At 43.8% G+C, this 12,506-nt stretch overlaps 1 protein-coding gene across 3 annotated transcripts in view; it reads left to right on the top strand.

Annotated features, from left to right (window-relative positions):
- mtm1 (myotubularin 1) overlaps positions 1 to 12,506 on the top strand; it is a 68,403-nt gene that overhangs the window by 17,276 nt on the left and 38,621 nt on the right. For all 3 annotated transcript variants that reach the window (XM_014207110.2, XM_014207111.2, NM_001173773.1), the window contains 2 exon segments: positions 4,878 to 4,947; positions 9,534 to 9,628. In XM_014207110.2, the coding sequence (XP_014062585.1) occupies positions 4,878 to 4,947; positions 9,534 to 9,628 (165 nt within the window).

Genomic DNA, 12,506 nt, shown 5'->3' with positions numbered 1-12,506 from the left:
TGAATTTACCACAGGTGGACTTGAATCAAGTTGTAGAAACATCTCAAGGATGGTCAATGGAAAAAGGATGCAACTGAGCTGAATTTCGAGTTTCATAGCAAAGGCTCTGAATACTTATGTAAATAAGGTATTTCTGTTTTTATTTTTTATACATTTGCAAAAACTACCATGTTTTCGCTTTGTCATTATTGGGGTATTGTGTGTAGATTCCTGAGGATTTTTTTTTTTTAAATCCATTTTACAATAAGGCTGTAACTTAACAAAATGTGGAAAAAGTCAAGGGGTCTGAATACTTTCCGAAGGCACTGTATCTGGATGATTTATAAAGCCAGGCACATTTAACAGTTAGGCTATTGATTATAGACCTAATTAAGTTGAGGTTTCCTCTCTCCTCACTTTTCTTAGACAATTTCAGGCAAGGGCTGTTTTCTCGTCTCCTAACTCTGCTGCTGCCAATATTCTGGTTGTCTTTGCTGTTTTGCACAGCGACATGGTCTAGGAAACGCCAGTTCAACAGCGCATTGATGTGTTTAAGGACAGCGGCCGCTATCCAATCTGGTAGAAACCGCATTTGTTATAAAATAATATAATTTGTATTCGTGTTGCACCATTGTTCTTACGTAATATAACCACATACAATTTCAGTAGCACATGTCTTAGAGTGATGGATGTGCCATCGCCATGGCCTCCACAATTGATTAGTCCCCTCAGACAGACGCAAATCAGACAAGTGTCAGCTCTACTATAGACATTTCTGACAACCAACAGCCTATCGACCAAACAATCGACCAGTCGACTAAATGGGGTCAGCCTTAATTGATGGACCACGTCAAATTGGCTAGCTAGCTAATAACAGATCACGTCTATGGCTAGTTAACATGCTAACTTTCAGGGGACAAACTAGATGGCTATATCCAAATTGTTTGATTTTCTTGCCATCTATAGTGGTGACGACAGTAGTCTTGACTGACAACTTTACCAGGACGAGGACTTGCAGATGTCAAGCTCTTTCCAAGAGCCTAATCTCTGATAAAGCAAGCTAAATGACATGTTTGCTTAGCTAGTTAGTTAGCTACATGCCAAATGGATAGGCTACCTTCGAGTACCTGAAAATGCATGATCAATTTGTTTACTGAACATAAAAAGCGTGCCGTTACTTGCTGTATAACTCTGATAGAGCTCTGCATCGTACTGTGACGGTTTATTGATAACGAGCTATAGTGGCACAAAGAGTTGTGGGATATTAGATAGTTCCGGAACTCCAATTTGAGCAGCAGCAGCTGAAAAATGAGCTCCTACAAATATTGAAATTTACATGGTTTTTAGAGTGAAGTACATCAGAAAAAAGCAAAAGAAAACTGCAAGACTGAATAGGAGAAAAAACAAGCAACAAACAAAGAAGATAGTTATTTTTCAAAAACCTATTTTTCATAAAGTTGTAGTTATCTTAGCTAGCTGAATTGTTTACCAGTTGCTAAGCAGTTGCTAGGGACTCTTTTGGAAGAAGCTAGCTAGCTAACGAAGAACAACAAAGAATATCTAGTTAACAGAAGAAAAGAGAGAAAATCAGGACAGAAGAAAAAGGATATCAAAGTGAAACAGTTCTCTAAAGACACAAGAGACAATAATACAAGAAACAACACTTCTGTAGCTTGTCAACTATGTGTCTGTCTATCCCTGTTCTCTCCTCTCTGCACAGGCCATACAAACGCTTCACACCGCGTGGCCGCTGCCACTCTAACCTGGTGGTCCCAGCGCGCACGACCCACGTGGAGTTCCAGGTCTCCGGCAGCCTCTGGAACTGCCGGTCTGCAGCCAACAAGGCTGAGTTCATCTCAGCCTATGCTACCCTCCAGTCCCTAGACTTCCTGGCGCTGACGGAAACATGGATTACCACAGATAACACTGCTACTCCTACTGCTCTCTCTTCGTCTGCCCACGTGTTCTCGCATACCCCTAGAGCATCGAGCCAGCAGGAATCCTCATCTCTCCCAAGTGGACATTCTCTCTTTCTCCCCTGACCCATCTGTCTATCTCCTCATTTGAATTCCATGCTGTCACAGTTACCAGCCCTTTCAAGCTTAACATCCTTATCATTTATCGCCCTCCAGGTTCCCTTGGAGAGTTCATCAATGAGCTTGACGCCTTGATAAGTTCCTTTCCTGAGGATGGCTCACCTCTCACAGTTCTGGGTGACTTTAACCTCCCCACGTCTACCTTTGACTCATTCCTCTCTGCCTCCTTCTTTCCACTCCTCTCCTCTTTTGACCTCACCCTCACACCTTCCCCCCCCTACTCACAAGGCAGGCAATACGCTTGACCTCATCTTTACTAGATGCTGTTCTTCCACTAATCTCATTGCAACTCCCCTCCAAATCTCCGACCACTACCTTGTATCCTTTTCCCTCTTGCTCTCATCCAACACTTCTCACTCTGCCCCTACTCGGATGGTATTGCGCCGTCCCAACCTTCGCTCTCTCTCTCCGCTACTCTCTCCTCTTCCATCCTATCATCTCTTCCCTCTGCTCAAACCTTCTCCAACCTATCTCCTGATTCTGCCTCCTCAACCCTCCTCTCCTCCCTTTCTGCATCCTTTGATTTTCTCTGTCCCCTATCCTCCAGGCCGGCTCGGTCCTCCCCTCCTGCTCCGTGGCTCGACGACTCACTACGAGCTCACAGAACAAGGCTCCGGGCAGCCGAGCGGAAATGGAGGAAAACTCGCCTCCCTGCGGACCTGGCATCCTTTCACTCCCTCCTCTCTACATTCTCCTCTTCTGTCTCTGCTGCTAAAGCCACTTTCTACCACTCTAAATTCCAAGCATCTGCTTCTAACCCTAGGAAGCTCTTTGCTACCTTCTCCTCCCTCCTGAATCCTCCTCCCCCTCCCCCCCCCTCCTCCCTCTCTGCGGATGACTTCGTCAACCATTTTGAAAAGAAGGTTGACGATATCCTATCCTCGTTTGCTAAGTCAAACGACACCGCTGGTCCTGCTCACACTGCCCTACCCTGTGCTTTGACCTCTTTCTCCCCTCTCTCTCCAGATGAAATCTCGCTTCTTGTGACGGCCGGCCGCCCAACAACCTGCCCACTTGACCCTATCCCCTCCTCTCTTCTCCAGACCATTTCCGGAGACCTTCTCCCCTTCCTCACCTCGCTCATCAACTCATCCTTGACCGCTGGCTACGTCCCTTCCGTCTTCAAGAGAGCGAGATGTGCACCCCTTCTGAAAAAACCTACACTCGATCCCTCCGATGTCAACAACTACAGACCAGTATCCCTTCTTTCTTTTCTCTCCAAAACTCTTGAACGTGCCGTCCTTGGCCAGCTCTCCTGCTATCTCTCTCAGAATGACCTTCTTGATCCTAATCAGTCAGGTTTCAAGACTGGGCATTCAACTGAGACTGCTCTTCTCTGTGTCACGGAGGCTCTCCGCACTGCTAAAGCTAACTCTCTCTCCTCTGCTCTCATCCTTCTAGACCTATCTGCTGCCTTTGATACTGTGAACCATCAGATCCTCCTCTCCACCCTCTCCGAGTTGGGCATCTCCGGCGCGGCCCACGCTTGGATTGCGTCCTACCTGACAGGTCGCTCCTACCAGGTGGCGTGGCGAGAATCTGTCTCCGCACCATGCGCTCTCACCACTGGTGTCCCCCAGGGCTCTGTTCTAGGCCCTCTCCTATTCTCGCTATACACCAAGTCACTTGGCTCTGTCATATCCTCACATGGTCTCTCCTATCATTGCTATGCAGACGACACACAATTAATCTTCTCCTTTCCCCCTTCTGATGACCAGGCGGCGAATCGCATCTCTGCATGTCTGTCAGACATATCAGTGTGGATGACGGATCACCAGCTCAAGCTGAACCTCGGCAAGACGGAGCTGCTCTTCCTCCCGGGGAAGGACTGCCCGTTCCATGATCTCGCCATCACGGTTGACAACTCCCTTGTGTCCTCCTCCCAGAGTGCTAAGAACCTTGGCGTGATCCTGGACAACACCCTGTCGTTCTCCACTAACATCAAGGCGGTGACCCGATCCTGTAGGTTCATGCTCTACAACATTCGCAGAGTACGACCCTGCCTCACACAGGAAGCGGCGCAGGTCCTAATCCAGGCACTTGTCATCTCCCGTCTGGATTACTGCAAGTCGCTGTTGGCTGGGCTCCCTGCCTGTGCCATTAAACCCCTACAACTCATCCAGAACGCCGCAGCCCGTCTGGTGTTCAACCTTCCCAAGTTCTCTCACGTCACCCCGCTCCTCCGCTCTCTCCACTGGCTTCCAGTTGAAGCTCGCATCCGCTACAAGACCATGGTGATTGCCTACGGAGCTGTGAAGGGAACGGCACCTCCATACCTTCAGGCTCTGATCAGGCCCTACACCCAAACAAGGGCACTGCGTTCATCCACCACTGGCCTGCTGGCCCCCCTACCTCTGAGGAAGCACAGTTCCCGCTCAGCCCAGTCAAAACTGTTCGCTGCTCTGGCACCCCAATGGTGGAACAAGCTCCCTCACGACGCCAGGACAGCGGAGTCAATCACCACCTTCCGGAGACACCTGAAACCCCACCTCTTTAAGGAATACCTAGGATAGGATAAAGTAATCCTTCTAACCCCCCCCTTAAAAGATTTAGATGCACTATTGTAAAGTGGTTGTTCCACTGGATATCATAAGGTGAATGCACCATTTTGTAAGTCGCTCTGGATAAGAGCGTCTGCTAAATGACTTAAATGTAAATGTAAATATTAGGATCCTCTTGTCTTAACCTGTGTATTTCGAACCTAGGAGCAAAGCAGGAAGTAAATGCAGTGTGCATCTTTCTCTGTAAGGAGGCGTGTGTGTGTGAGCCCTATTAATGTTCCTCTGTCTGTTTTGATGGCAGGCATCCAGAGAGAGTCTGAAGATGGAACCACTGGCAGTCACCTTACTGCCCGGAGAGGAGAGAGTCATAGGTGAGTTTTCTAAGCTGTTTCTGGGTGAATCTCAATTGTATTTATTTGATTGCGTGCATCCTCGCTCCTCGCCTCCTAAAACATATTGGAGGTGAAGATCTGAGTGGAGGAGCCTCAGATCTTCTGCTCCAATGTGCTTTGAGAGGGAAGAAAAAGAATTGAGGAAATATTGAGATTCGCTCTCTCTGTCTTAAAGGAACCTCTCATAACAGCAACTGTCACTAGTGGTTAGTTTCAGATTCCATAGATGGTTACATCATATAGGATTTCTTGAATGTGATCTGTATTTAGCCTTGTAACCTTTCTCTAGCTGTCTTAGAGGAACTTCTCGTAACAGGAAGAACTCATGTTTTTTTTCTCTAGCCTTGAAAGTTGGTGACATCATTCAGCTGCAGTAGTTGGTGTCTTAGAATACTTACAGTGCGTTCGGAAAGTATTCAGACCCCTTGACTTTTTCCACATTTTGTTACGATAGACTTATTCTAAAATTGATACTTTTCTTCTTACCACCGTATAATGTATGTAAACCCTTAAATTGGTCATCAAATTTGATCTGATCTTCATCTAAGTCACAACAAACAGTGTGCTTAAACTAATAACACACAAATGATTGTATTTTCTTGTCTATATCGAATACATAATTTAAACAAACATTCACAGTGTAGGTTGGAAAAGGTATGTGAACCCCTAGGCTAATGACTTCTCCAAAAGCTAATTGGAGTCAGGAGTCAGCTAACGTGGAGTCCAATCAATGAGATGAGGTTGGTTAGAGCTGCCTTGCCCTATAAAAAAACACTCAAGAAATTTGAGTTTGCTATTCACTAGAAGCATTGCTTGATGTGAACCATGCCTCGAACAAAAGAGATCTCAGAAGATTAAGAATTGTTGACTTGCATTAAGCTGGAAAGGGTTACAAAAATATCTCTAAAAGCCTTGATGTTCATCAGTACACGGTAAGACAAATTCTCTATAAATGGAAAAAGTTCAGCACTGTTGCTACTCTCCCTAGGAGTAGCCGTCCTGCAAAGATGACTGCAAGAGCACAGCGCAGAATGCTCAATGAGGTTAAGAATAATCCTAGAGTGTCAGCTAAAGACTTACAGAAATCTAAACAAGAATGGTGTTCATGGGAGGACACCACGGAAGAAGCCACTGCTGTCCAAAAAAAACATTGCTGCACGTCTGAAGTTTGCAAAAGTGCACCTGGATGTTCCACAGCGCTACTGGCAAAATATTCTGTGGACAGATGAAACTACAGTTGAGTTGTTTGGAAGGAACACACAGCACTATGTGTGGAGAAAAAAAGGCACAGCACACCAACATCAAAACCTCATCCCAACTGTATGGTGGAGGGAGCATCATGGTTTGGGGCTGCTTTGCTGCCTCAGGGCCTGGACAGCTTGCTATCAGATGGAAAAATGAATTCCCAAGTTTATCAAGACATTTTGCAGGAGAATGTAAGGCTATCTGTCCGCCAATTGAAGCTCAAATTAAGTTGGGTGACGCAACAGGACAACGACCCAAAACACAGAAGTAATTCAACAGAATGGCTTCAACAGAAGAAAATACCCCTTCTGGAGTGGCCCAGTCAGAGTCCTGACCTCAACCCGATTTGAGATGCTGTGGCATGACCTCAAGAGAGCAGTTCACACCAGACGTCCCAAGAATATTGCTGAACTGAAACAGTTTTGTAAAGAGGAATGGTCCAAAGTTCCTCCTGACCGTTGGGCAGGGCTGATCTGCAACTACAGAAAACATTTGGTTGAGGTTATTGCTGCCAAAGGAGGGCCAACCAGTTATTAAATACAAGAGTTCACATACTTTTCCCACCCTGCACTGTGAATGTTTACACGGTGTGTTCAATAAAGACATGAAAACATATCATTGTTTGTTATTAGTTTAAACAGACTGTTGTTTGTCTGTTGTGATGTAGATGAAGATCAGATCAAATTTTATGACCAATTTATGCAGAAATCCAGGTATTTTGTGGTGGTTAATTTCTTTACTATCAAATGAGGAGAGACAAACTTAGCACACAAGTCAGAGTTATACTTAAACTAAATCTTTAATCACTTATTAATATGGGAGCAGGTCAATACAACACACACATATAAAGTGAATCGATTGAGTGCTCTACGATAATGATGGCTGGTTGACGATTCACGCTCAGATGATTCGTTGAGAGCCCCGAGACAAAAGTACAAAGGTCTTTTATAGCCAAGATACACCCCTTTCAACCTACATGATGAACAACAGATATATAGAATGGGTCACAAGGTTAACATATGTATGAAAGATACCTATAATACATAGCGGACAGTATCTGCTGTGTCAACAGTTTTCATTGTGTAGAGACCAGTGTCTGGCCCTCCGACTCCAAACTGGAACCATCTCTCCCTGGTACGGTATAGAACAGGAACATTAACTCATGCTCTGGAATGCTCTTTAGGTTTTATCACCCAAAAGACATTGTAAATCTCCTGACAGTGTTATCTCCCAGAGGTCCATCATCAGTAGAACACACACAGTAGTTAACAGAATACTCTATTCTGTTGCATAAAACAACCATTTGATGCAATAAAAGTATTATAACAATCTTGCAACTTTCCACTGTAATTTCCAATGGGTTCACATACTTTTTCTTGGCACTGTACATTTTTATTAATAAAAATTCTCATCACATAATAACCCATAATGACAAAGCAAAAACAGGTTTTTAGAAATGTTTCCAAATGTATTAAAAATAAAAAACATATCTTATTTGCATAAGTATTCAGACCCTTTGCTATGAGACTCGAAAGGTTCATCCTGTTTCCATTGATCATCCTTGATGTTTCTACAACTTGATTGGAGTCCACCTGTGATAAATTCAATTGATTGGGCATGATTTGGAAAGGCACACACCTGTCTATATAAGGTCCCACAATTGACAATGCATGTCAGAGCAAAACCTAAGCCATGAGGTCGAAGGAATTGTCCGTAGAGCTCCAAGACAAGATTGTGTCGAGGCACAGAACTGGGGAAGGGTACCAAAAAATGTCTGCAGCATTGAAGGGCCCCAAGAACACAGTGGCCTCCATCATTCTTAAATGGAAGAAGTTTGGAAACGCGAAGACTCTTCCTAGAGCTGGCTGCCCGGCCAAACTGAGCAATCGGGAGAAGGGCCTTGGTCAGGGAGGTGACCAAGAACCCGATTTGTCCATCTCTGCACCATCTCTGCAGCACTCCACCAATCAGGCCTTTATGAAAAAGGCACGACAGCCCGTACCAGTTTGCGAAAGGCACCTAAACAAGATTCTCAGGTCTGATGAAACCAAGATTGAACTCTTTGGCCTGAATGCCAAGCTTCACATCTGGAGGAAACCCCGTACCATCCCTGCGGTGAAGCATGGTGGTGGCAGCCTCATGCTGTAGGGATGTTTTTCAGTGGCAGAGAGACTAGTCAGGATTTAGGGAAAGATGAACGGAGCAAAGTAAAGAGATCCTTGATGAAAACCTACTCCAGAGCGCTCAGGACCTCAGACTGGGGCGAAGGTTCACCTTCCAACAGGACAATAACTATAAGCACACAGCCAAGACAACGCAGGAGGGGCTCGGCGACAAGTCTCTGAATGTCCTTGAGTGGCCCCACCAGAGCCCGGACTTGAAACTGATCGAACATCTCTGGAGAGACCTGAAAATAGCTGTGCTGTGACAATCCCCATCCAACCTGACAGAGCTTGAGAAGATCTGCAGAGAAGAATGTGAGAAACGTCCCAAATACATGTGTGCCAAGCTTGTAACGTCATACAAGTGTCAAGTCTGTAATCGCTGCCAAATGTGCTTCAACAAAGTACTGAGTAAAGGGTCTGAATACTTTATGTAAATGTGATATTTCAGTTTATTTTTAATACATTTTATAAAATTTCTAAACAGTTTTTGCTTTTTCATTATGGAGTGTTGAGTGAGAGTGTGTGTGTGTGTGTGTGTGTGTAGATTGAGGGGGGAAAAAAACGATTTAATCCGTTTTGGAATAAAGCTGTAACATAACAATGTGGAAAAAGTCTAGGGTCCTGAACACTTTCCAAATGCACTGTATATACAGTATACCGCCCACACCGAAACGTGGTGTGTTTACAGTAAATATAACATGAGAGGTGGTAGGGAGGAGATTTCTGTTGGGGTTGTCACAGGAGAGGCTCAATATAGAACCTACTCTCCCCAGCCGTGTCAACTTGCATTGTTCCAGAGTAGTTATAATGTCGCTATCGCTCTCTCAATTTGTCTCTCCTCCAATTCAAAGGGCTTTATTGGCATGGGAAACATATGTTTACATTGCCAAAGGAAGTGAAATAGACAAACAAAAGGGGGAGAAAAGAAAATGAACAGTTAACATTACTCTATCTCCTCACACTCGCTCTCTGGGATCACTTCTGCCAATGTTATTTATTGCTTGGATAATGTTAAGACTGGTTGAATACAGCTTTTGAAAAGCTTTTTTTGTTCTTGCTGTAGTGTTTACATCATGGTTTGTTCTGAGTTTGTGTGGGTACGTGTGCGTTGTATATTCTTGGTCATTCTTATATTACTCTCTCTTCCCCCCCAAGACAAAGACATAATGTACATATGTCCATTCAGCGGACCTGTCAAAGGGAAAGTCTTCATTACTAACTACAGACTGTACTTCAAGAGTGCAGACGCAGTGAGTAGTACACACACACACACGACTGAGAGTCTCACACACGCGTACACACTCACAGGGAGTACCGCTGGGACAAAGCACACACACACACACACACACACACCCACCTGTCGTGGTGGTTGCGTCTTGTGTGGCAGACAGATGGAAGGCATCAGATCACCCAGTCTAACTCTCTAAATAACATGACTGCTATATACTTAACTACTCCTTGTCAATGAACTGTTTGACCAAGAAATCAAAGAGCCTATGAGAAATCCACAGTCACCGGTTCCGGTGGCATGCATTGAAACGCGTGGCCTTATCGTGGCTTTTTTTTGTTGCAGAATTACAAAAAATGAACAGACTTGTTTAGTAAAAGTCTTCACTAGTAAACACCATGTTAAGGTGTGGGACGTTCATTGTATTACAAGAAAAAAAAACTAGCAGGTCTATTTCGCTTCAGCAGTTGGCATAATCTGTCCTGTGGGAACGTGGCGGCTCTCAACACCAGACAGCAGAAAGAGCTGGCCGCTACTATCCGAGAGATTGTCTGTGAGGAGATTACCTCTGCCCTCGACTTCACTAGCCGTGCTCACTTCTAAAGTAGATATCTTTTCAACTAAAGTGGAAAGTCTGAAGAAAGCAGCCAATGCGACAGAGCTGAGGCTCCATGACCTGGAAACGCGAGCTAAGATTAGCGCGAGCTAAACTAGAATAGGCAATCAATCTCCTAAAAGAGAAAACGGGTTCACTTAAATCATTGCTGTAAATTCACTGTGCGGATCATAGGACTAGAAACGGGTGTGGAAGAGGGCAACCCAACTTCCTTCATGACAAATATTTTCTATGACCTGTTCGAGTAGGAGAAGCTGGGTCCCGTGCCGGCGATTTTTAACATTGCGCATCAAACGGGTCCTCTCGGCAACGACTCTCGCTGTATGATTGAACGAATCCTAGTCAAACGGTGGATTAATTGTTCGCCTTGCAGCGGAATTGGGGGCTCTGACCTATTAGGAGAAGAGTATTAACATCTACCCAGACCTGAGTGTCGAGCTGCTAAAACGGAGGGCAACCTACAATTAGGTGAGATCCCAGCTACACGAGCTAAATCTGAGATGCGCCTTCATGCAAAACTCATCTTGACATTCCTTGAACACAACATGCAAGGAAGCACAGGACTTATTTTAGAATCACATTAAGACCAACACACAAGGGGACGAGTCGACAGATGGAACCCCATCATGACTGGCTCAATATTCTGGTGTGCTATCCATTTATACCTTTATTTAACTAGTTAGTTAAGAACAAATTCTTATTTTCAGTGACGGCCTAGGAACAGTGGGTTTAACTGCCTTGTTCAGGGGCAGAATGACAGATTTTTAGCGTGTCAGCTCGGGGATTCGATCTTGCAACCTTTCGGTTACAAGTCCAACGCTCTCATTATTACTGTTATTGCTGATCATTGGAATTTGTTATTATTGTATTGCCTATGGTCCAGGACATTAACACAGTGACAACACCACTCCAATTAACGAACAACGGACAATATATTGAGGTGAATCCCTACATGGGCTTAATATGTGACTATAAGTTGGTAGCTATTCCCCTATCTTTTTTTCTTCCTTTTGATTGCTTTCCTCCCATTTAGGCTATTGAATTTATCTCCCAGGGAGGACATGGCCTACAGGCAGGGCTCTAAATTAACTTTTGTAATTGATAGCACTGGTGCTCCTAACTTCAAAAGATAAAGAGCACCAGAAAAAATGACTTCATTCTTAATTGTCATCAGTTGTTACCTTGATGATGTATTCAAAAGTGCAACTGCAAAGATATTTACAATAGTTATTCGTTTTGGACAAACTAATGTAATATACAGAACATTGATAGGTTTGCTGTTGTACTTTTGAATAATATCAATGTTTTGTTTTTGTATATTACATTTGTTTGTTCAAAACAAATTACCTATGTTAAATAGGTTTGCTTGTGGCACTTTTGAATACTATTTACATAGGTAATTCGTTTTGTACAAATAAATGTAACCTACAAAACGGAACATTTATTGTAATCAAAAGTGCAACAGCAAACATATTTATATAGGTGATGAAAACATAACATTTATTGCATTTAAAAGTGCAACTATAAACTTTTATCCATTACCTCATTCAGCTAACAGAAAATAATATAATACAAAACTATGTAATAATATACATGTTGTAACATGCTAACTATGAACTGATACTTGGATAATTAAATACATGTTTAGTTTCCTCACAATAACTAATGATTTTTGTTTTATCTAGAATCAACCTGCTGTTAGGGTAGGGACGTCCCTATGAACACTGATTGCACTAACCGTCCTCCCGGATAGTGTCCGCGATAGTGCCAAATTATAATAATGTTTGTGCAGGACAACTCATTTCCATGTGTTGGGTTGATTTGTAGTCCATTATTTTTCTGGGAGAATACATGCGTCTGAATTTGGTAAAAACCATCTCTTTGGCAATGCAGTAAGTGGTGTTAAATTTCATCGACTCTAGCTCAGTTAGCTTGGCCTGTTGACCGGCTTGGGCTGCCACGTGTTGTTGCCTGTCAAATATGGCTGCATGGTAGTGGACTTAGTGATGTTGCTCCAACCCCTGTCTTAATGTACTTGATGTGCTTTTGGCTTAAGTTGTGTTTTAGCAACGACTCGTGTGTTTTTTAGGTTGCTGGACCCAGTAGCAAAATGTGTCTTCCTTGCTATTACGCCCCACTTTCGACAGTAATAACAGACCGTTGTTGCTAGTTTTGTCCCTCCTTAGCCACTTGAATTTGCGAAGCAACCCTCTCGAAACATGTAGATATTTTTCTGAAGAGGTGGATCATGTGGCAACGTCTCTGACATTGTCCTCATCTTCTG

Source organism: Salmo salar, chromosome ssa07 (genome assembly GCF_905237065.1).
Source record: "Salmo salar chromosome ssa07, Ssal_v3.1, whole genome shotgun sequence".
Classification (NCBI taxonomy): domain Eukaryota; kingdom Metazoa; phylum Chordata; class Actinopteri; order Salmoniformes; family Salmonidae; genus Salmo; species Salmo salar.
The sequence above is the reverse complement of the archived record's forward strand: the minus strand, read 5'-3'. Positions and strand labels throughout refer to the sequence as shown.